A 24,933-nucleotide genomic window follows, 5' to 3' on the forward strand; every position below is an offset into this window, starting at 1 on the left:
CCAACGAAAACCCTCTTCAAAAACATTATAAACATCAGAAACAGAGCAATTTAGAAATAGTTTTCTACTTACCGGACCACAAATCCTGAGAAATCAAGCAGAAAACCAGCACTCAGCAGCTGAACTGGATACAAAGGAGCTGCCGAGGCTTCACGAAGATTAATTTGAAGGTGGCAGCGTGTCAAAGCCAAAATGCAACCCACACCCCCAGCAGGCAAAGCAACAGAAAGCACAGGCAGGACTCTGAAACAAAGCAAGGCCCTGCACACAGGGCCAAGGGCAGCCTCCCCAGCTGCTGACACTGCGGCCATGCACGGGCAGCTGGCCCTGGGACAGCGCATCCGGGGAGCGGGAAGGGTGGCAGGAAGGAGCGTTCCGGCTCTCCCTGGGGACACGGTGGGCACACCGAGGCACTGGCACTCGACTGTGATGCTTCTTCTCAGGGTCCTGCCTGACCACCCTCCGCAGGGCACGAGACCTTCACTCCAGGCCGGTCAGGTCAGAAGAGCAGCTGTCATTTAAAGCCCAGGAAAGCAAGAACTTAACAATTTAAAGATAAGCCATCAGTCCTGCCTCAGCAGCACCTGTTAATACTAACTTCCTTTTGAAAAGTTAGACAAGAAAAAACTCTTTAATGTATTATAGACCCAAAAAACAGGGCGAGGAGGAGATGGATGGTGGTGATCATGTTCCTCCCCCAAAGCCTCTATGTGGTGACTTAATTTCACTCCTTTGCCTGTGACTGTACAGTCTGGGGGGCTTTTCCCCCATTTCAGACAAAACATCCTTCATTGTTTTCCATTTCCAGCTGTCTTACAGACTAATACATCTGCACAGAAAATGCAAAAACAGCCCTTAATCGAAGACACCATCCCCACCACCACACCCCCTCTGCATCTACAAAAACCTTGTCAGAAAATTGTTGCTGCTTTTTATAGCAGGGTTCCTGGAAACAAGAGCAAACCTTTAGTCCCCTCAAAATGTGAGAGTAAAAACCTAATTAAGGCATTTTCTATTACCCACTGAGAAATCTGATGCCTTAAAATAATCAGACACCAACACAAGTAACAGCAACCTCCCAAGTGTATTTTGAAGCAAAACACAACCATAATACCAAAGACCATGTCCTTATTGCTGCTCAGAAAACAGAGATGAACAAAGTGTGCAGTTTTATTTCACAGCACTAAAAATCCACAAGTTCTCCAAATTCATCCAGTTAGTACCAGGATCATTACAAATCTGCATTTGACAGCTCCACACTAACCAGAACAGCAGCAGCTCTTACTAGAGAGAAAAAATTCACTTGCCAGAAAGATTAACCATTTAACAAATTAAAATGTACTTCACAGGTATTGAAGGCCAGCATCTGAGAGCACTGGTGGTATTTTCCATCAGTGAAAGCTTCCAGTTTCAGAAAGGTTGCAAAGAGAGTCCTTGACAGATGGCTGAGATGAGGCCTCCAGAGCCACAGGAAGGAGGAGAAAGCATTATTTGTCTTGCAGGACTTTTGCAGGATGTGGGAATGTGGCAGCCAGATCAAACACTGCATACTGAGCTAGTGCCCAACTTTGGAGAAGTTTTTTGATCCATTTTAGGTTCCTTTTTTTAAGTATCTAAACAAATGTCTATGTTTATTAGATAAAAGGATAAAAGCGAAGTCACCTCCCCAGTGCTCAGAACCAGAGTAAGTGCCTGGAGTACTTACACGTCCCAACACTTCTGTAGTGCTACAATGGTGCAGTTTCCACACTGAGCCTCTAACTCTGCCAAAGGAGTGAGTCAGAGCATCCTCTAAACACAGATCAGAGCCCCAACAGCACATTTTCCTTTCCAGTTAATTGCTGACAGCCACTGAAGAGAGATCTGTTACACTGGGGGTATGAGGGAACAGGCTCTGAGGAATCCCCCACAGAATTTAACCATACAATCAACCTGCTAATACACAAACAAAGGGTACTCCACAATACAAGGAATTTTTTGGTTCCTGCACCTCATCTGGCACACAATCAAAAAAGCGGTCAAGTGCAATGTATTCGTCCCTCCATAAGGAGGAAGGATGTATCTTTTAACAAATACGATGTCTTAAAATCAGTCTTGCTGAACTGACAACAGAATCCTCCATTCATCTCCCATAGTCAGGCTTTCATCCTTTCTCATGAATCATTACTGACTCACAGAAAAAAATATTTGTTCAAAGGTGGATTTTCTCACTCTTGTATCTGCTATTTTCAAACTTGACTGCCTTTGAACAAAGGCTCATTTCTCTGTAGCCTGACTCAAATGTTGCAATAAAGTTCCTAACTGGGATCTGTCACAATCATCACCATCAGTTGACTTAGTCTGAAGGTAGGATCATGTGAAAAAGGAGACATGTAAAGGTGATTGAGCAGTAGTCATATGCAGGGGCTGACAATTATCCTGACCTATATTCCTCTGGTCGTTGCAGCACTGAACTCCTCCCTAACCATTTCCCCAGCTTCAGAAAGAGCTGCAGATTTAACACAGGCAAGTGCAGAAATATTTGAGTCGGTATCTTCAGTGATCTCTTGGTCCCTGCAGCAAGGAGTGCACTAATGAAACACGGCCCCACAACCACAGGTAGGGAATTCCCTTAACTCAGAGAACAACAGCAAAAAGCAGGTGATCAGTTGCTCCTTAACTTACAGGTATGTAAACCTGAAGTGCTTTTATACAAGGCATATTAAGAAGAAAAAAAGTGACAAAAGGCTGAGTCCCCAGAAAAATTCTTTTTAAAAAAATCATACACTAAGTGTAACTCCTCAACTTGGAGTTTGGCTTGCTTTCTCCTGTTTTTGTAGCAGTGAAGTTCCTATTTCTGGGGGTGAGCCTACAAAAAGGACTTACCAGGTGCACTATAGACATTTATACCCTCAACTGCTGCGGGCTATGCTGTGGTAATCACTTATTCCAACCCTCCCCCTCCTGCCCAGAAAACACAGCAAATTAGACCCCACTTTACAGGGTGAGCTCTGAACACTCATTAGAGGGTGAGAGTGCACACTTCAAGAGCTACCAGCACCATAAATCCATACCCTAATCTGCTTTGGGGCAACTTGGTCAAACAGCCATTCCCTTGCAGGGGATGAAGGAATTTTTAATCTCACTTAATTCAGACATTTCTTGTCAGTTATCTGCAGTTTTCCTTTTCCTGTCACACTGCAGAGCTCTAAAATACTTTGCAGCTTTCAGGCATAAGGGAACCTACTTAAAGTGCAGTTGCTTTAAAAGATCACCAGCCCTTCTATGCCATTCACCTCTTTAAAACCAGCTGCATTTCAAAAGCAAGGTAGCACAGCAAATGTGTAAGGCCTACATAAGGAGCAGCTTGTTTGGTACCTTAAAGTTAGCAAAAGTCAAGTCTCAGCCCAATCTTTATACAGTTCAAAAACCTGGATTTAGAGTCAGCAACAATTCCATTGCAAGCAGGAGGCTGGAGACATCAGAGGTGCTTTCCAGCCAGAGCTGGTAGGAAAACTGTCAGAGCCATGGCACAGACTAACCTGAATGCCCCGGCCCAAATAACACCAGAAATGGATGGTGTTAGTGAAAGGACACCCCAGAGCACTTAGAGAACAACTGCTGCATGTCCCAAAGCACCTTAAAGAAGAGTGGTGACTTTCCACACCCTCACTATTTTCTCTTTTTCTCCTACTTCTTTTGAAAGATAATGTACTTACCCTGGAGACTAACATGCTACGCAGGATGGGTTGATGATGACTGTAAGACTTTTAATTCCTTGCCCCTTTTCAAGCAGGTGATGCATGCAGGAACTCCTCCTGCTTTAAAATGCCCAGAATAGAAATGGTGCTGTCCAGGCAGAAGTTGTGCAGCTGTAGAGAAGAGCTATGTACCCTCTCCCTTCTAGAAGCTTGGGAAAAGGATCAAAAAAAGGTTTGAAGTATTTCATGCGTGGCACAGGAAAACAGCAGCTAGAAACACAGGCAGCACAAAGCAGTACTGAATCAATCCAACCACCTTCAGATCCAATAAAATAGAAGCTGCCCCAGGTCTTAAATCCATCTATGGCCCATTCATAACAGCACTGGCCAATGAAATCAGCTTATGAGTACATATAAACCCACAGGTACTTGTGTCTTGCATCACGCATTCGTTACAACTTCCCTGTGACAGCAGTTGTTTTTGCAGCTCTGCTTATGCAACAGAGAACCTGTGCACTGAGCTGAGACAGCCTCCCAAATTTGCAAGGTTAGAAAGTCTACACAGCAGCAGCAAATCATCCAAAGTGCTTGTTCCCAGCGCCTGTGGAACTGAACCCAGACCAACATGAAGAAGGCCCGCTCTGTTCACTCCCTCACAGCTCATCCACAGCAGTGATGTTGACTTTGGGCAATTCGCACTCCTCTTTGAAGTGGCAGTTTTCCAGGATGTCCTTGTAGTAGTCCTTGAGGTCCGCGTAGGTGGAGATGGTCTCGTTGGAGTGATGGAAGGACAGCAGTTTCTCATTGAGCAGCAGCTGCACCTGGTACTCCTCCTGGGAGGCGTTCACGTGGTCGCAGTGGTAGAGCACGAACACCAGGTTGGCTGCGTAAGGCACAATGCGGCCGCTGCGGAATTTCCGCTGCGTGTGCCAGGCGTAGTTGTTGGCCAGGAGAGGCTCATCATCTTTGAAGTAACCCATCAGGGCAAGCAGGGGCTGGAGGGTCTCTGCGTGCCCAACTTGGACAATCAAAGGCGAAGAAATGGGTTTGGAGCTACAAAAGAAAAAAAGGTGAAGGGATGAGCAAGAGCCTGTGCTTTAAAACAAAACAGCAACACACTGCACAGCAGCCATGGCCAAAGGACACCTTGAACTTGTGTTACTCCCGAGTAAAACCTCTTTGGGAATTTCAGTCTGGTACAGACATTTTAAATGCAGCTTCCTGAACTTTGTCCAGGTATCGATCCCAGGCCAATGCAGTGAGATTCAGCAAGGCCAAGTGCAGGGTCCTGCCCTGGGGTCATCCCAAGCCCTGCAGCTCCAGGCTGGGGCAGAGGGGCTGGAAAAGGCCCATCAGGAAAGGCCCTGAGGGTGCTGTGCCAGAGGGGCACGAGGGGGAGCCCAGGGGGGCACGAGGCCAATGGCTGCTGGGCTGGGCCAGCCATGGGGTGGCCACAGGCCCAGGGCAGAGCCCGTCCCCTGTGCTGGCCCTGCTGAGGGACCTCAGGGCTGTGTCCAGTTCTGGGCCCTCCTGGCCAGAGAGCCCTGGAGGGGCTGGAACGTGTCCAGGGCAGGGAACAGAGCTCAAGCCCCTCACTGGATGTGAGAGAGTCTCCTTCAAATCATCAGCAGCATTTACCAAATTTAGTCTGAAGACAGTGATCCAGTGATGCAGGAGAACAGTTGTCCCTCCCCAGTTTACCAGTCCAAGTGACCAGCAGGAATAGTGCTAATGCTAATTCCTGAGGACACCAAGCAGTCCAGAAGGAGATGATGCTCCCTCAGTAACAGGTCAGTAAATCAAGCCACTGACTTGTAGCACAAGTGAGGACAGTTTATGTAACAAAAGGTTTTATGTAACAAAAGGTTACACACTGCTCAGCCAAAGGGGAGATAAGAACTGGCTTGCTGTGCCAGGAAGCACCAGCCAAAAGGAAAATCTGACCCTTGCTCCAGAGAAGGATGATGGCTTTTGGGGACCATTTCCAAGTGGCCCAGGTCACTTGATCTAGCACAGGTAAATACAGGTTTAGCTTTCAGGAGACACATCTTGATTGGTCTCAAAAGGCGGCATTTCCCCCCCTCCAATCCAAAGCAATGGAAAAAATGGTTAACGGGGAGACTTGCCTGTGGACTGGAACTTTGATCAGCTCAGCAGGAATTCAGTGCTGGGCCAGGATGGGCCCTACCAGCTCAGTGTAGCCGTGGTGTTTTTGGAGTCTGACACACACCTTGTACCATGCTCCTGGTGAACCTGAGCCCTTCTGACTCCACTCCTCAGACTCTTCCCTTAGGCAAAACATCCCTTGAAAAATATATCCAAACCCTGCCTCTGTTTTCCGTTCAAAAGAAGCAGCACTCAAACCACAGAAAGGTTCTCTATGGAGGACAGAGTATTTTTTTTTCCACCTATGCCTTTGCTGCACCAAGAGCTTTACATTCACCACACTCTTCCAGCTCCTCCAAAATCAGTGTTCCTGCCCATGTTCTCCCCTTGCTATTTATGACCCCTCCACTCATTTTAAAATCATAAAGCTTTTGGATCCTTGAATCCCTTTCTCTTCCCTTCCCTCTCTTGTCCATTTGAGCAGCTGATGTGTATCCTTCCTGTCCACACACACCTGCAGGGAAGTATTTTTAGGTTTAAGACACATTCACATCCCTCCTGTCAGAGCAGCAAGACACAGATGTCTATGGAAGGAGACAGAAGGCCGTTCCTTTGATCTCCTGCAATCTGCAGCTCAGAAGTCTGCTGGGCCAGAGGTGGCTTCTAGGTAATGAATCATTCCTTTGCCAAATCCCTCCTTAAATCCACGTGAGTTTCCAGCACACACAACATCCTGTGGCAAGGAGTTGCACAGCTTCGTGCACTGATCTTCATTTTTTTCTATTTGTAGATGCCAAGTCCCATTTAATCCTCTTTGTTCTACTCACAGCTTTCCAGCAGTGTTCTTCCCAAGCTGAGAAATCCTACCTTAGTCCTTCCACAATTTTTCACATGAGCTATATCCCTTTAGATCAGAGTGTTAGAATGCACAATACTCAAGAACCATAAGCTACATCATAAATCCATGCTATACCCATGAACACTCTGCTTAATTCCTGATATCCAACATGGAATCATAGAATGGTTTGGATTGGAAGGAACCTTAAAGATCATCTCATTCCAACCCCCTGCCATGTCAGGGACACCTTCCATGGATCAGGCTGCTCCAAGCCCCATACGTCTGAAGTTTGAGATATCTCCGGACAGCTACAACAACCTCGTAATTCAGCTCCTGAGTTTGAGTCCTCCCACATTCAATACAACAGGTGATAAGGAGATCGTTTTTCCCTCATGTGGATTACTTGACAGCTCTGCAGTTTTCCAGCCCAGTCTCACCAGGCCCTTTTACAATCTTCCCAGTAGAAACACTTCATCTTATTTATCTTGATTAAAACCGCCACATTTGCAATGCCACTGAACTTGTCACCTCCTTTTCCTGCGTCATTTACAACATTCCGAGCGGGCCAGATTGCTCCAGCTCTATCTCTGCTAGGGAAAATTGATCCGTTGTCCCTACCCTCCATTTCTTGTAATTTCATCAATTTTTTTCCCTGTGTAAGGACATTCTGCCTTAACCCCATCTGCTTGACTTCTTTAGATAAGGAAACCTGTTGAGAAAGATGTTTGGAAATCATGACTGTGGCTACCAGATCACCTTATTTAGTATTTGCTGATCCCTGCCAAGAGCTCCAAGAGGAATGCTTTCCTTTTCAAGGGCCATCCTAACACTTCCCAGGTGTATCAAGGTGCTCAGCAGTACTAGTCTGGAGCATTATTTCTACAAGACTGGCCTGGAATTCTGATTCTCTCCCAGAGCTACTTTTTAAATTCTTCCCTTATTTAATTATTTGTACTTTCATGCCGTCCCAGCTGCATGGTGGTCAGTGGTAAGTAAGAACGAAGCTGGAAATAGAAATATGCTGCTAGAATCTCCAAAACAACCCTACACAGGCATTACTGACTCCACAGGGAATGGATTTCACATCCCACCACTCCAAAAAGGCCTCAGAAATGCTAAGACAAAAAAAAAAAAACCAAAATTAACATTCTGGCTATCAATGCTGGCTTTAAGCAAAGTTTGGCTTTACTTTTCAGTTGATGCTAAGTAGGAATGTTGAAACAAGGAAATCACAAAAGATATAGCAAAAACTAAATCATAAAAAAACCAGTGAGGCATATGTTCGCAAAGCAGGAAACAAATTACAGCACAGGCAAGTTTTTAAGAACAAGGGAAGAAGTGACAAAAGAAGGACTAAACAAGATACTCATTCTCAGTCTGAACTGAGTTTTTCCTTCACCTGCTTTAGTCTCATGAGGTCCTCATGCCAACAGGCCAAACAGCCTTGGGAGGCAAAACAAACCTCTCCCACTCAGAGCTATCCCACTGGATTAGTTTAATGAGGATTAAAACTGTTTCCTGATACGACACAATCCTGAGTTCTCCACAGCCTTTTTAACATAGCATGCCTGGTGATACTGGTGATTTCCCAGACTGCTCCAGCACTCTCTGTTCAGTCTCCAGGGTCAGGACTCCAGCTCAGATGTGGTTTCCTATCATCCAGCAGTGACAATCAAAATGGCCATCAAGGTCCAACAGCAATATTTTTGATTGTGGGGAAAATGATGACAAATTAGCTCTTCAGAGAATACACACAGGCAAAGGTTACCACTGCCCCTGCATTTCTGATAAAGCCAGAACAAGCAACAAAACACTGATAAACAGTAGCACAGGCTAATAAAATATTAAGTGGCAGGCTTGATGTTGCCACTCAATTTGCCTCACAGTTGATCAATGACTCAGCATCTTGTTGGAAGCATCAAAGTTCTCAACATCGTACTCTGGCAATTGCTAATGATATTTCAATCCCCTTTTCCCCCTCCCTTTTATTTACTAGTATATGGCTTGGGAAAGCCCACTGAGTAAACCTCATTCCCATCTTTGAAGGGAAATGAAGGGACTGTGCATAAAACTCTGCCATAAAATATGAGGAGCTTGTTTGGAAGGGATTGGTTTCATATTCATCTCATGGGGCACTTTCAAATGAGCTGAAGGGGCTCTCAGTAGGCAGAGCACAAGCAGGGTTCCTTGGAGAGATGTGCCAGCTCCTGAACTGCCCACACTGGGGTTTTACAGATTTTTTTTTTTTTTTAACCTTTTAAATAAATCTTCCTACAGATGAAAATGAAGAAAGTATTGAACAATTCAGTAGCACAAGCCAGAAGCCAAGTCTCACCATGGGGAAAAAAAAAACCATCGTGGAGAAGCACAGATGTGGGATTTATTATCCAGGCAAATTCTAGTTCTCCTGCATCTCAAGATTTGGGTTTAACTCAATCTTCTGCATCAGCTCACCCATCCTCAAGAGCAGATCATTCCTACTCTTCCCAGGACTACTGACAGTTCATTCTCCATATGGAAAAAGTGAACTTTCTTTTAACCAAAATTTATTTCGTAAGCACTGATTGGCCTTTCAGTTAGAAATAACCCAAACCCCAGGAAATAGTGGGATAAGAAGAAACATTTCCTGCTGCAAAGCTCAACTGGCCAACCTTCAAAGCTCATGTAAAAATCCCTCCAACAACTGCAAAGAAGGTAAGCTTTAACACCTGTTTAACAAGCATGCTTAGACTACATGCTATGCCTTTCCTCCCTAATAAAAAAGCCAGGTCACAGGACTCCAAAACCTGTTTTCAACTATGGGATGAATTCTTCATCCTTCTCACTTCCCCCTGTGATTTATTGAAAAAAAAAAAAAAAAAAAAAAAAAAGCAAGCTGGACAAACTCTAAACATACCAGGAAGCAGCAGAGATCAGGGAGTGGTGAGCAGCAGTGGTAGGACTCAGGGCAGCAGAAATATTTAACAGTGGTGATGCTCAGAGGATTATCACCAGTGGGAAGAAAAATAAAAAAAGTTTTAAAAAAAAAATCTGTCAAATAGTATTAAGTCCTTATATGTCAAAATTTTCACCATGAATAGTAGAGGAGAAGACAGCCAATTATTCCCAGAATCAGTGCCAACACAACAAAACGCCACCACTAATACTGACAAGATAAAATTTTTCTTCTGTTGCAACAAGGAACAAGCTCACTCATGACAAAAGCAGACTTGAAAAGCTGACTGGACTACACAAAACTCATTAAAAAGCCTGATTAAAAGGCTCTTATCTAGTCCTGCAACACTTAATCACTCAGAGCTAATTAGGCTTCCTTGTGTTTCACTGCAGAGCTGCTGCACTTCCAAAGGCTCTTTCCTGGCTGATCCCACCTCTCCCATTGTTTCAAACCTCAGAGATTTGCAGGAGCACCAGGCTGATGCTCAATGTTGATCCATCACAACGAGCCAAAACCAAACCAAGAGGGCCATGCCACTTGTCAAACCCTTCCTGCCCAAGGTGGACACCGGTCAGACCAGTTCATTTGCCTGTTACTTGCCTAGGTACTGTTTCATTTGGGTTTTTCACTCTCACATAAAAGGGTATGACTCTATAAAAGTTGCTGAGATACTTTTTCAGATCAACCCTGAGCAAGCATGTAGTAACTAATTAATGTGAGATTAAGGACATGCTGGGGAGTCTGAAAGGCACAAGAAACTTTAAATCTCTAGTTCTGGGCAGACAGATGAACAGCCACATTCCCTGGGGAGAGCCCCTGGGCTGCCCAGCTCTCTGAGAGAAGTCAGCAAATACACACACTTCAGAAAAGCAGACACAGAGATGCTGCTGAGTGTGCCACAAGGATCTGTGGAGAACTTCACACCTCTGGCTTCCCCAGAAGCTCCCTTCAATCTTGTCAGAAGTCCTACCTTTGAAAGATGGAGCAATCAAAGCCAACCATATACTATGATACAGAGCTGCTGACTGAGACATTGGTTGTTTATTAATCAAAGTCACCCCGGCAGCAGTGAAGGGGTTTTAATAAACAAACTGACTGAACATTTTGAACCTGAGCAAAAGGGGATTTTCAATCTAATTATTTCATTGCTACTGCATGCATAGAAGCTTTTTGCTTAGTTCCCTTTGTACATACAATAAAAAGAGTTTTGAACTGCAGAGTGGTTTTAGATCACCCATTATATTCCTTTGTACCGAGTCATAGATTTGGAAGGAGCAATTAGGGCACAGTGGTAAATGACTCCTGAAAGGTTACCAATTTTGTTGGGAAGTGACCTGCAAAGAGGAAAGCAAATTATATGGGACAATAACAGCTACCAATAAACCAGTATTGGTCACTGCCAAATTAGTCTGTTTATTGTACAGCTTTGTGGTATAACTCACGAAGATCACCTTCACTTCATCTGGAACCATATTCAAATTCAAATAAATCTTTTTTTTTTTTTTAATACCTTGGATCCATTTACCCTCTCAGAGGAAACCACACCAAATATTCTGCAATGCATATGGGCAGCTAGGCTGGTATTATCAATACACCCTGTAAATACTGAGATGGCTGCACAAAGCACCCTCCCAGTTTCCAGAGCCTTATGGCAACCCATTTGGACAGTACAAGCAGTAACAGGTATTTCATATTCTTTCACCAGCAGGAAATGTTAAATACTTGAAGCTAGAAGGAAAAAAATGAAGAGTCTAAAATAGCTTTAGTGAACATGCTTAAAGTGTGCCCAAGTGTGCAGCTGCAAAGGTTTTTAAAATCAGATGAGCAGCTTCATATTGCATTAAGTTCCAAAAGGCCTGGATTTCTCATCAACACACTGAGTTTCTGTGGGCAGAATACTGTTCATTAAACTGCTGGGAAAATCAGCAGTGAAAAGTAATTCTCCACTAGCTTCTCTGGCTATTTTCTATCCCTAGCAGGCAGACAGAAAAAACACAATTCTTAGTCCATAAAGCACTTTATAATTGTGAAGACATAAGACAACTGCCCAACTATGCCATTTCAGCACAGCAAATCATATGGGTTTGATGTGGAACAAGTGAAACTTTTAACCAAAGTTTATCTCCTAAGCGAAAAAGCTTTCATTTCATATACATCTCTTGTGATACATTTCATTATATTTTTGTAACTAAGAAAATATGTATGGAAGAAAGAGTCCCAGCCCCCAGCCTCTCCCTAGAAATGTGATCATGACACTTCCTTCCAGACTGGAAAAGAGGTATGGAGGAATGTGGTGGTCCTGAAAGGTCCACTGGGCTGGTTTCTACTAAAGAATTAACCTTTATTAGACATTGATACTTTATTGCTACTGGGCTGCAGAAGAACAGGGCCCATGCATTGTGCTAACAGGAGGTGGTCATTAGTACAACTACTGGCAAATCCTGCATCAGACCCAAGTTCCTGAATAGAAATTCCACCTTTCCACCAGCTCTCTGGATGGGGCAGTTGCCAAAAGCAATCACAGAGTGAAAATCCCTTTTACAGCTTTTAACACCATCTTGTTGTACAGCAAGACCTACCCAGAAGAGACTATTGCTAGTTTAAACCACAGAGTTATACTGGAATTCACACGATGAAAGATCTTAAAACACCTGAAATTCTGCACTGCAAGTTGAAGGTGGGACTAATTAGCAAGAGGTATTTATTACCACCTTCATCATATTCTTAAGGATAGACTAATCAGCAGGAGGGGTTTTCCACCAAAGAAATAAAACAAGCTTTTATAAGGCAACTAAGTTCGGTGGGCAGATTGCAAGGGCAACAACCACCTCATGGAAGAAACAGGTTTTCTCTTTTTAATTTCACTCTAACTGGGAATGAAAACAGAACAAAGCTATTGAACATAAATGCATAAAGTGTGCTACAAAAACACAGCTTTGCCAACACTGCTCTCCACTGCCAAGTCTGGAGCAGAACAGACAATCCAGATCCTTCAGCTTCTTCCCAGAACAGAAGTGCTTCCCTTTCTAATTCTGGATAGCCCGATCTAAGCTTTCCAAAAGGAAAAGAGATCATGGAGCAAAGGTAATGCCCTGGAAGTAAATTTCTTGCTCTTTTTAGAGTTTTTAGAGCAAGCAGTCAGTTATAAATCAGTGCTAAACACTATTAAATTGAAACAACATTCCACTGAAAGATATTTCATCATCACGAAAGGTCATTTTCTGAAAATGCTGCAAAAATATTTAACCTGTTGCCTTAAAGTTGACCATCACCATACAAAGAAAGAAGAGACTGGCATATCTTTTTATCTGTATGTTTTCTTGTTTTCATTTGTACTTGTACACTGCCACAGGATGTCTCTCTCCATAGATGAAAGAGATAAATCTCTCTCCCTAGATGAAACAGGATTAGCTGCACCTCCGCTCCCTAGATTCCAAGAGGGACAAGCTGTTCCAAGACAGTGGTCCTGCTAGATTCCCACATCCTCTCCAGGTTACCCAACCCAGTTTATTCCCAGGTCTCCAGTGCTTTACGACTGCCACCTTCCGTTGTGGAAGGGAGTAACACATTCCTGTGGCACTCTGCTACCTCAGCTCTCCGGTTCCTGTTTAGGATGACGCTCATCCTGAACACTGCTTGCATCCAGCTTGGAATTTTGCAAGATTTAGGGTCCTGATCCTTCACACTCACTGCCTGCTTCCCTCTGTGATGGCAAAACAACACGAGAGCCCCAGGGATTGCAAGTGAACTTCCACAGCCAATGCTGAAAGACACGAAGTTACCAGTTTTTTGGGAGCTCTGCCTCGGACACCTGCTCTTCCCACCTCTCAATTTAGCAACTGCTGATTCAGCTCCAAATAAACCAGAAACCTCCATCTGTACCTCCTTCTTCCAATTACAGCTTTCAGGTTTTTTTTAACTGTTATTACTAAACTTACAGGGATGTTTTATACACAGTTGAGACACACAGCTGGCTACTAGTGCGTGTAATGTAAGGACTGCAAGGCTGTCACTGCTCGAAGAGGAAACGACATTAAAAGGGAACAAAATGGATCACTCCATTCCATTATACAATCTTATGGCCCTATCCTTGATATCCTGTACTTCTATAAAATTTCCATGCTCATCTGCTAAGTTATTAATTAACGTGACTGATTATTAACTACGAATTTGTAACTGCTCACTTTACATACGGAAAGTGCACGCAGGTTGTAAATTAACATTTAAGCAAAAAACGTTTAACAACGACATTTTAAACAAAAAAAGCTCATTGTTTTAACTCAATGTCTCCTCTCAAACTGTGCAGGAAGAGAACACCACTATCAAACAGTGGCTGGCTGTCCCCCGAAGGCCTGTGTGGATTAGCAAGTTAAAAGATGGAAATACTCCAGCTGAGCACAAAAGCATCAATGAAAGTAACAAAATATACTCTTTAAAGTAACACTGCTCCAGTAAAAATTGTATTTCTCCCCATTAAAATTCAAGCTCCAGCTCTCCTAATGTTGCCAGGTTTGGAAGTTAAGTACTGAACTCCTATTCACATGAAATCCAGCTCAGGATTGATCACAGAAAGCTCGTACCAAAGCACTGAAACCTTTTGATTTACCTTTTGCTCTCTTCCACTGCTTTGTCCAAATGCTGGAAGATATCTTGGAATAAAATGCAGCTGGAGCGACTGTTGATGTCATAGCCATATCCTCTCTTCCAGTATTGCTTCAGGTCATTCAGGTATTCCAGCACCTAAAGTCAGAGCTCACAGGTTTTTATTATTGCATCAAGGGAAAACAAAAAGCCCACAGCCTGAAGCAATGACACAAAAACAACCCCAAGCATCAAGGCTCCAGTCAAAACCACTTCAGCATAAAACCAGACAACAGCTCAGACCAAAGAGCCACCAAGTTCAGCATCTGGCTACGCTCACGGTCAGGTGAAGTGCTGCACATCACAAGACAACCATTATCCACTGCTTTTTTAGCACTTCTGATTTTGTCTTTGGCTCATCATTCTTCCCATAGAATCCATCCCACATCTTTAGCTGAGCTTGTCTGGTTTCACGTTCCAGAGATGTGCACACATCTCAGACAGAACTGTGCCTTGGAATTATTCAAGAGCACACGGTGCTCTCCTTGTTCTTTGTTCCTTTCCTGACAATTCCTGGCATCAAAGTCTTTTCCCACCTCTCTGCTGAGTTATTTATAAGGACACTGAACAGGGCAGGTCTCAGCAGATGCCCATGGTGATCCTGATTCTCTTATAGAGAGGACACCACTTACTCCTAACTGCCCACCCTGTAGCCAAACACCTACCTAGGCAAAGGTCTCCTCTTTTCCCAGGGCTGCAAATTTCCTTACGAGCCTTGGAGGAGCCTTACTGAACATCAAAAGTTACACCAAACAATTTTGAAAGAAGATGAACAAACATTTCCTCTCATTAATCTGCGTTCTACTGGGTTTTATTAACAGGCATTTATCTGGTTTAGAGATCTGATAGTCCTCAAAACCAAACAGAGTCTCAGAGGCCCTAGAAGACCTCATTTGATGTACCCTGGAGTAGGTTTTATCATGTGATTCTACCATGTGAAAAACACACGTTACAGAATGGTTTGGGTTGGAAGGCCACTTAAGATCATCTCATTCCAAACCCCTGCCACAGGCAGGGACACTTTCCACCAGACCAGGCTGCTCCAAGTCCCACGTACCTTGGCATCTTCTTCACTGAAGAGTGAACACCATGGGGAGGTCACATTTTTTATAGCCAGCTCGTATGAGCAGGTGAGAAAAGCCACTTGAACAAGATCTGCAATTAATCCAACAAACAAGCAAGAGATAAACCACTGCTACACAAGCAGCAACTTCCTCTCAATTTACCTCTAAAACGGACTGCAATTACTGTTTGGCAATGCAAACAACGAAATCCAATAGGTAATTGGCAGGACAAAGGCCAAGCACCAAAAATATGCAGTTTAACAGAATTATTGCACAAAATCCGGATTTTGGGCTGCAAGCTCTTCACGTTAGTCATTACAAGGGGAAAACAAGAGCACTTCACATTAAATGCTGCCCATCTTCTGATGTGTTATAGGTGTCAGCTGCTGGTGCAGCCACACAGGACAGAAGAGTCAACACAGGGAAGGTGTGAGGTCTTGGATAACTCCCCCTCCACATCAGCAGCTGAGCGTGAGCTGCAATCCCAACAGCAGCACCTATTTTGGGGGGGTTTCCCCACCACTTGACCACAGAGGGAACCCCAGCACTTCTGGACAAGTGAGTTATAACACAGACATACAGGACGGCTTCTCCTGAGGTCATTTATTTGCTTGAGCTGTAACAGGTTCCACAAAAGCTACACCTGCTCCAGAAAGCAAAATTAAAACACTCAAATCCCTCCAAAACCAGGTAAAGCTGATTTCACCTACAGGAAAGATGTTTTCAAACATCTTTTTCTTCTGACCACTAACCAGCAATCATTCATTACTGCAACACCAACACAGACTTACAGTCCCATGCACTTAATTAGAGACTGCAACTCCAATTCACAGCCACTTTAAATTACCTACTCTGCATAACTACATGTCTTGGAAGTTGTTCTTGGCCAGGCCTGGAGCCGAAGCCACCTGTAAGAGAAATTCCTTACCTGCATTTAGCTCCTCCACCGGCAAACACAAGGCACTGGCGACCTTCTCCAGGACTTTCTTCATCTCGGGCCCCTCTTTGAAGGCGTTCACCTGGCACATGGCCGCGTCATTCTCCTCCACCAGGGCCACAAACTTGGCGCAGTGATCAAAGAACCGCATCAGGGAGTCGTTCACTTCAACCTCCACCTCTGAAAGCAAACGTGGGCATCAGGGGGAGCACCACCATCCCCAGGGGTACCAGCATGTGGCCACCACAACACCCTCCAAGAGACAGTCTGCCTACAGCTGTACAGCTGTGCTCCCACAGGGATGCAGGGTCCCCCTCAACCTGGGCATGGGGGATGTGGGACTGCTCTCATGGCTTCTCTCAGCCACAGGGAGGGCAGCGGGCACCCCCAGCCCCTCTGGGAGCATCAGGAGCTCCCTCAGGGAGGATATGGGGATATGGGACTCCCCCAGCCACTCACGAAGGGCATAGGAGTACCCCAGCCCCTGGGGGAGATCAAGGCTCTCCCAGGCCCTCAGGGAGGAATAGAGCTCCCTGAGAGTGGGCGCGGGACTCTGCCAGCCCCTCTTTGAGAGCAGAGGAATCCCCCAGGCACCCCCATCCCCTTTAAGAGAGCCGGGAATCCCTTAGGGGAAGGCCAGGGGCTGCCCCAGTCCCTCAGGGAGGACACAGGAGTCCCTCAGGGAGGGTGTGGAACACCTCACGGGGCTTCTGCAGCCCCTAAGCAAACAAAGGGGGCTTTCTCAGGGCAGGTGTGAGACTCTCCCAGTCCCTCAGAGATCATGAGGCTCCCACCCGGAGGGTGCAGGACCTGCAGGGAAGGAACTCGAATCCCTCAGGTAGGCTGTGGGACTCCCCCAGCCTCCCAGCGAGCACTGGGCGCTCCCTCAGGGAGGGCAGGGGAATCCCCCATCGTCTTGGGAGAGCTGGGACTCCCCCAGCCCCTCAGGCACAGCCGGGGGGTCCCCCAGGGAAGGGGGGGGGTGTCGCGCACTCACCGTCGCCGCCGAAGTCGAGGGTGGGCCCGAGCCCGCGGCGGAAGGCGGCCGCGCTCTGCAGACAGCGGTGCTTGGAGCTGCTGGCCAGCGCCAGGCGGCGGCGGGCGGCGAAGAGCGCGGGGAAGCGGGCGGCCATGCGCCGGGCCAGCTGCTCCATGTCGCGCCGGCCCTGCGGCGCCAGCCGCCCGTCCAGGCTCTCCTCGTACCACATGGGCCAGGCGGCCAGGGCGGCGGCGGTGGGGCAGGCGGCGGTCCCCGGGGGCCGGCGGAGCAGCCGGGCGTGCAGCTCGCCCAGCCGGCGGACCTGCCCGGCCGTGGGGTAGCGGGTGCCGTGCCGGAGCACGGCGCGGAGCTGCAGCGGGGCGCAGGAGGCGGGCAGCGACCTGCCCGCCTCGGGACCCAGCGACAGCGGGTCGCGCACCAGGTACGGGTTCACCTCCTCGTAGCGGGACTTGGTGCCGAAGTAGCCGCTCAGCCCCGCACTCGCCGGCGGCAGGACGAGGAGCAGCACGAGGAGAGCGCTTTCCCCGCAAGGCGCCATGGCTGCCACTGCGCGGCGACCGCAGGAAGAGGCGGAGCGTGGCCGCCTCTTCACGGCTTCGGCCGCCCCAGGGACCGCCCCAGCCCGGCTCCGCCCGTCCCCTCACGGCTTCGCCCGCCCTTTCACGGCTTTGGCCGCCTCAGCACGGCTTCTCACGGTTTTTCTAGTCCCCTCACTGCTTCACCTGCTCCATCACAGCTTCACCCGACCGCTCTCGGCTTCTCCAGTCCCCTCACGGCTTCACCCGCTCCATCACAGCTTCACCCGACCCCTCTCGGCTTCTCCAGTCACTCGTGTCCAGGCGAGGCGCTGGCGGGAGCCCTGAGGGGAGCCATGAGCTGTCTGACCTATTTTTGCATCTGCTTTGCTTCTATGGAGCCTCACTGGCTTCACGGAGCTCAGTAAAAACAAAAAAGTCAATACCCACTCAGACAGGAGTTTAATTCCTCTGTATAGGCAGAATAACTGGATCGACTGCAGTAGGGAAAGAGAGGCAGAGACAAGGTACGTTGTCTTTCTCTGTATATAAACCCCGTGAAGCAGATGGGCTCAGGACAACCTAACCTTTTTCTTGGTGGTCCGTGTCCAAGATGTGCTAGATCTGAAAAATTTAAAATTGCTCTTCTTTTTTTCTCTGCAGTTGTGCAATGTATTATCAAATCTAAGGCTTACTATTACCAAAAGTGCACCGTGTTCAACTGGAAACAGAATGTGCTTCTGTCCCTTGGAGTTGTGTTGTAGAAAATCTACCTGTTGACATAAAGCGATAGCAGAAACTTGCTAACAAATCCCTACCATGTTTTATTCATCAAATTAATCTAATTAGCATTTATATTAGCTAGATATTAAGACCACTTCAACCAAAATCCTGGACCTAGGCCGTGCTGGGAACAGGGCAAGTGGGATGTGGAAGTCAACATTAAAGCTATCTCTGTTTCTCAGAGCTCTGTGAAAACGTCAGCTATGATGTGCGTATCTCCATCATTAGAGAAGCTCTGTCTTAGTTAGATTTGTAAAAAGTCAGTACACTCTCTTCCTTGTTGCTTCTTCATGGCAGAAATTCATCCCCAACCAGGAACACTACTGGGAGCCGCAGCTCCCCTCAGAACTTGCTTTGTCCTCTAACATGGGTGACCAAAGCCAAAAAGGGTCTTTCACAGCTGTTTTTGGCTCTTTTTTTGCTAAAAGCAGTTGGATTGCACTCAAAGTAAGGTAGTGATGTTGAGAAGGGATTGCAGGTGGCACTGCAGGGGTTGGCAGCGTGGAGTGTGTGGGTTTTTCCGTAGCATCATAGAATCTCTTGAGTTGGAAGGGACACACATAGATCATTGAACCACAGAATCCCAGGATCCCTGAGGCTGGAAAAGCCCTCCCAGCCCATCGAGTCCAAGCTGTGCCCGATGCCCAGGGCAGTCCTTGTCCCCAGCCCAGAGCACTGAGTGCCACCTCCAGCCCTTCCTTGGACACCTCCAGGCATGGGCACTCCAAAGCTCCCTGGGCAGCCCCTGCCAAGGCCTGAGCACCCTTTCCATGCAGAAATTCCTGCTGCTGTCCAAGCTGAGCCTCCCCTGGCCCAGCCTGAGGCCGTTTCCCCTTGTCCTGTCCCTGTTCCCTGGCAGCAGAGCCCGACCCCCCCGGCTGCCCCCTCCTGTCAGGGACTTGTGGAGTGATAAAGACACCCTGAGCCTCCTCAGAGTCCAACTGCTTTTAACACTCTACCAGCAAGACCAGGTAGAAATAAGCAGCTGTGTAAAAAACAAGTGGGAGCGTGAAGTTTGCAGCCAAGGATGCATCCAGCTGGGAGCCGTGTCCAGAGAACCACCAGTAGTGGTTATCATCACAGGAATCCCAGGATGGCTCAGGCTGCAGGGAGCACAGAGGGCACCTGGTGGCACCTCCCTGCTCCAGCAGGGCCATCCCGGAGCACAGGCACAGCGCTGTGTGCACACAGCTCTGCAACAGCCCCAGGGAGGAGAGCCCAGAGCCTCTGTGGCCAATGTGCTCAGGGCTGGGCACTGCCCAGGGCAGCAGTTCTGCCTCCTGGGCAGGGCAATTGCTGGGCTCAGGCCCTGCCCGGTGCTCTGGTGCCATTGCTGGGCCCCGGAGCAGAGCCCGGGCCCTGCCCTGAGCCCTCCCTGCAGACACTCAATCACATCCCACTGGCACTGATGGCATGGAATGATGGCATTGTAATGACCTATCCAGAAAAGCTTAGAGAGGCTTAGAAAGCAAAGAATAAAAAGAGGCATCCTGTGGAAAAGCCTGAGCAGCACAGTGGTGACACATTGGGTTATAAAACAGTTTGGGCAAAAGCGTAAGCAAAACATCCCCATGCTGATTATACCCGTTTTCAGTTAAACCCTCACTGCTGAATAGATACCAGACTGTAGCTAAGGAAACAGAGTTATCTGTAGGAGAAGCAAGGCTTGTGGTTAACAGAAACATCTCCAGTCTCAGCAGGAAGGCTGAGCTTTTGGCCCACAGCATATCCTGGGGAGACCTGTGTTTTATACAGAGTCAGACTTTACTCCCTGTCTCCACAGTCAGTCTATTGCTTCTGGAGCTGAGAATTTTCAGTGAACAAGTAAATTTTCATTATTTATTTAGTCCACTACTGAAATTCTGTTGGAAAGTGTGTACCTCACCTGTCTCCTACCTCCTCAATATCAAAAAGAAAGTGTTAATGCAAGAGTGTGCTAAGGCTCAAACAGGGTAGGCAAAGCCTGTAATGCTGAAAGAGAAAGGGGAAAGAAAATATGGGGATAAGTTAGTGGTTTAAAGCTTCTGGGCAAAGTTATGGACTCTCTGTTAGAACAAGGCAGTGTGACTCAGCTGTCTCCCAGTGACTCTGTCCAGGGCTACTTGGCCCATTTCCTGTGGCTCATTTAGTTTACATTAGACATATCTATCACAAATCACTTCTAGCATATCTTTTATAGCAAACCAGCATGAGACTACCTGCAGTGTTGCTTTGAAACCTATTGAGGGTATTTTAAAAATACCAAGGAAAATACCCATTCCATCATCTGCACAATTGTTCGCTGTGAGGAACCTCTGTAGTTGGTTTTAGTAGGAAAAGGATTTTGCATATTACAGCAGCATGCACGTGTGCTGCTGTGCATGAGGGAGAAAAAGAGAACTCAAAAGAGTTTTTTGTTAGAGATTGTAAATGTGAAGGTAAAAGGTAATTAATTAAAAACTGGTTTGTGATCCCGTTTTCCATTCCAGAAAGGGATGTCTGTGTTCTGAGCTGTCAAGGGCAGACAGTTATCCCACACAGGATCCTTCCTTGCTCCTACCACATCACATTAAATCATCACATCCTATTGCACCCCATGAAATTGTTCAGATTGTATTTTGAATGGTTTCACTGGATATTTTCTATTATGACAGGGAAAACCTTATCAGTAATATATCATTCTATGGGGAGTCACAACACCTCCAGTTCATATCCCAAAACTCTGGACACAGCATTTACACAACAGCTACATTGCCATTTTCACCCTCCACAAGTATTGTGATGTTCTTTTTTCTGGTCCTTTATATCTAAATTAGAAGTGAAAACCATTTACAAACATGCCTGTTCCAGATGCAACGATATGAGATTGTTCTTTTCTTCTGTTCTCTTTTATTGTTTTTGTTTTTTGACATTGTCAGGCCTGGCGATGCTCAGGGTGGTTTGTTCATGACTCACATTTCCATTCAGCAGCGCTTACTTGTTCTCTTGCAGTGCAATCAAATAGTCCTGTCCTGAATAATTTCCTTGTTTCTGCTTCATGTATGGATTTTCCGTAGAGGTGCATCAATTTCCAAACCAAACTATATCAAAATGCAACCGAGAAGGCGAATGCACCAACCTCTTCTGAAAACAGCTTTTTCCTTATAAACCCTCCCTGCTCCTCAGTGCTTTGGTGGCCTGTAATTGCCACCAAATTAATGGCAGTATATTTCTTCAGCAGCAAAAGAGCAGAGAAAACAAATCTTCCTGTGTCCCCAGCTGAGTGTATGCCATTAGCTGGTCTTTCCAAGAATGAAGAAAATGCTCCCATTGCCAGTCTGAGCATCGGGGTGATTCCCATAGTACAGAACTCACTGCCTGCATCTGTACAAGTGAGGGCTGGTTTCAGCTCTCTCTGTAATGCTTCAAAACCCAATGATATTAATTACATGGTCCAGGGAGGAAAGGTGTCAGCCCCTAATTTTGTGTTCTGCTTTCCTTCTCATGCAGCCTCATTCCTTCACTGTCAAGGAACAGATCTCTGAGCAAGGATCTTTTCTGGCTGGCTGGCAGCCATTTCTTATTACGTGATGAGTAGCCATGATTTTAGGAGAGCAAATAATCATAGAATTACAGAAAGGTTTGGGTTGGAAGGGACCTTAAAGATTATCCAGTGCCACCCCCTGCCACGGGCAGGGACATGTTCCACTGTCCCAGGCTGCTCCAAGCCCCAATGTCCAGCCTGGCCTTGGGCACTGCCAGGGATCCAGGGGCAGCCCCAGCTGCTCTGGGCACCCTGTGCCAGGGCCTGCCCACCCTGCCAGGGAACAATTCCTTCCCAATATCCCATGAATCCCTGCCCTCTGGCACTGGGAAGCCATTCCCTGTGTCCTGTTCCTCCATCCCTTGTAAAGAATCTCTCTTCATCTTTCTTTCAGGCTCTCTTCAGGCACTGGAAGGCCCCAGTGAGGTCACCCCAGCGCTTCTCCTCTCCAGGCTGAACAATCCCAGCTCTCCCAGTCTTTCCTCCCAGCAGAGCTGCTCCATCCCCCTGCTCATCCTGGAGCCTCCTCTGGACTCTCTCCAGCAGCTCCAGGCCCTCCCTGTGCTGGGCCCCAGGGCTGGGGCAGCTCTGCAGGTGGGGTCTCACCTGAGCACAGGGGCAGAATCCCCCCTCCCCTGCTGCCCACGCTGGGGGCTCAGCCCAGGGCACGGGGGGGTTCTGGGTCCCAGCTCTCACCCACAGCACCCCCAGGTCCTTCTCCAGGGCTGCTCCAGCTGCTCATCCCCTGGATTGATCCCGGGAGTTGCCCTGATCTGGGTGCAGCAGCAGCACCTGGCCTGGTTAGTTGCTGTCAGCCTTTGAGCCCCACAGACCCGAAGCAGCAGGGAAGTCAGGCACACGGGAGTGCTGCTGTGGGGACACCCTGGCCTCACACTGGTGTCACCTCTCAACCAAGCTCTGCACTGACCCAGGTGGCCCAGAGCTGAATGTCCTTAATTCATTTGGTTTTAGTTATTCTCCCTAAACAAGTGAATTCCAGCATGAGGGCAGAAAGCAAACCCTGCAAGGTCCCAAGACGCTGCATCCTCCAGACACCCCAACTTCGTTGTTCTCAAGTGGATGAGCCCCACAGCCGAGAACAGGCTGGCAGTGGCTCAGCTCAGCCAAGGCACACACAGCAGCCCAGGTGAGTGGATCCCCATGAGTGTGTCCCTGTCCTGGCCCTGGGCACAAGGAGTGGGGCTGGGTAGACACGAGCTGATGGGAGTCTGGTCTGGCATAAAGAGAGGCAGGAAGGTGAAAGGGTGTGGTGGAGCCTCAGAGGAGGTGGAGAGTGTGAGCTTGGAGCAACTCAGCCTGCTTTTGGGTCATGCCTTCACTCTGGGAGGTGATGTGCCAGCACATTATCTTTGGGAGTTCCTTGTGCACCTTGCCTCCCATGAGAAGGGTGACCCTCTTCCCCCTGAACTTCCCTGGTTCACATGCAGCAGCTGGTGCTTGTGCTGAGCAGGCAAAACTGTGTTGTTCTGCTGGTGGGTGGGATGGAGGCATCCAGAACCCTGGGCTCTTGATCCTCTGTCAGTTGGCATCACATCTCAGCTCACCAGTGCAAAGCCATGTCAGCAGAGTGATGCTTGATTCAGGGACACACTTTTGTACCCTGGGTGCCAAACCTCTTTAGTCTGGGGGCACTGCCACATCCCTGCTGCTCCTTTTGAAGTATGGGCTCTTCAGAGGCACTTTCTGCTCTTCTGGGCAGTCCTTTGCCTTCTGTGCATGTGAGCAGGGAGCAGTTTATTGTCACAAGGAAAGTGATGGGTTTTTCTGTAGCTGATGCCACATTTTGGTTAGCAATCGAAGAACTGGAAAAGGAATCACACATACAATTATTGCTTTCTGCAGAAAGGGCTGAATTCAGATCTCACCCATGCTGTCCTAATGGAGAGAGAAAGACCATCTCCTAATATTTTTGGTTCCTATCTGACTTGCAGGTCATTCCAATTTGGGACAGGCCAACAGTTGTCACTGGGAGGTCTATGGTGGCTTCTTGGTGTGGAGATCACCCCGCTGGTCTCTCCCTCCCACTGTGAGAGGTGGCTGTTTGGAGCTGCTCAGTGTGACCCCCTTGAGGTTGGAGTCAAAGTCTTTCCCAGGCCTGCTTTCCTACCTGGCTTGTTTGTTTAAATGGCTTGTAATTAGGGTAGAGCCACTGCCCGACTGCTGATGGGAAAGCCCATTCTCAGTTAACCCTAAGCACAACTACATCTCCAAAATTGGGCTCACACCTCTGTACTTGTGGCTTTCACCACTCTGCTTTCCCAGTTAGCACTTGGGATATCAGTCCTGTTTGCTCACATGTGGGGGACACGGCGCTCTTGGGAACCCTCAGTGCTCCACATGCTTCCCTTCGGCACGTCAACGTTTAAACATGTGTGACATTGCCTGTTCTTCCAGAAAACACAGGAACCCCTGGGGATCCTAAGTGGTTTGACCTCTTTGCAAGCAGAGTTTCTGGTCTTGCAGTGTGGCTTCACCCTGTGTGGGCAACATCGTCAGCGTGGCCACCCCATAATTATGTGGTTGCCTTTCTGGAACGTGGTAGGCCCTTCCAGTTCTGGAGCAGCATGACCCCATGCAGCAAAACAGTCAGGCTGTGGAATGGCTTGGAGATTCAAAAACCCAGAGACAAATTCAGAAAGCCTTGAAATCCAGCCAAACTGATTTTCCAAGGGTAAAAGTAAATTTAAATTAAGAGTTTCTTTTTCCACATAAGTAAGAGGAGGACAGAAACTACAGAAACTATGTGGACCTTTGCCTTATACATGGAAAAGTAAATTTCTGGGTTGTTTTTTCACCAAAATACAGGCACAAAGAAAGCTCAAAGATTCAAGCATGCTAAAGGCAAGGGACTATTCAGAATAGTGAATCCTGAAAGAACTGGAGAGGACAAGGGGAAATGGCCTCAAGATGT

At 47.2% G+C, this 24,933-nt stretch overlaps 1 protein-coding gene across 1 annotated transcript; it reads right to left on the reverse strand.

Annotated features, from left to right (window-relative positions):
- Positions 1–1,065: 1,065 nt before the first annotated feature.
- On the reverse strand, positions 1,066–17,777 carry LOC121672337 (multiple inositol polyphosphate phosphatase 1-like). Its single transcript, XM_042044957.1, has 5 exons — positions 17,199–17,777; positions 16,193–16,381; positions 15,258–15,355; positions 14,166–14,299; positions 1,066–4,733 (listed from the first exon to the last, which is right to left on the reverse strand). Exons 1-5 carry the CDS (start codon positions 17,737–17,739, stop codon positions 4,334–4,336), a joined length of 1,362 nt encoding a protein of 453 aa, XP_041900891.1. The 5' UTR covers positions 17,740–17,777; the 3' UTR covers positions 1,066–4,333.
- Positions 17,778–24,933: the final 7,156 nt, after the last annotated feature.

Source organism: Corvus kubaryi, unplaced genomic scaffold, assembly GCF_017639235.1.
Source record: "Corvus kubaryi isolate FWS band 111438036 unplaced genomic scaffold, C.kubaryi_AGA036_p1.0 50240, whole genome shotgun sequence".
NCBI lineage: Eukaryota > Metazoa > Chordata > Aves > Passeriformes > Corvidae > Corvus > Corvus kubaryi.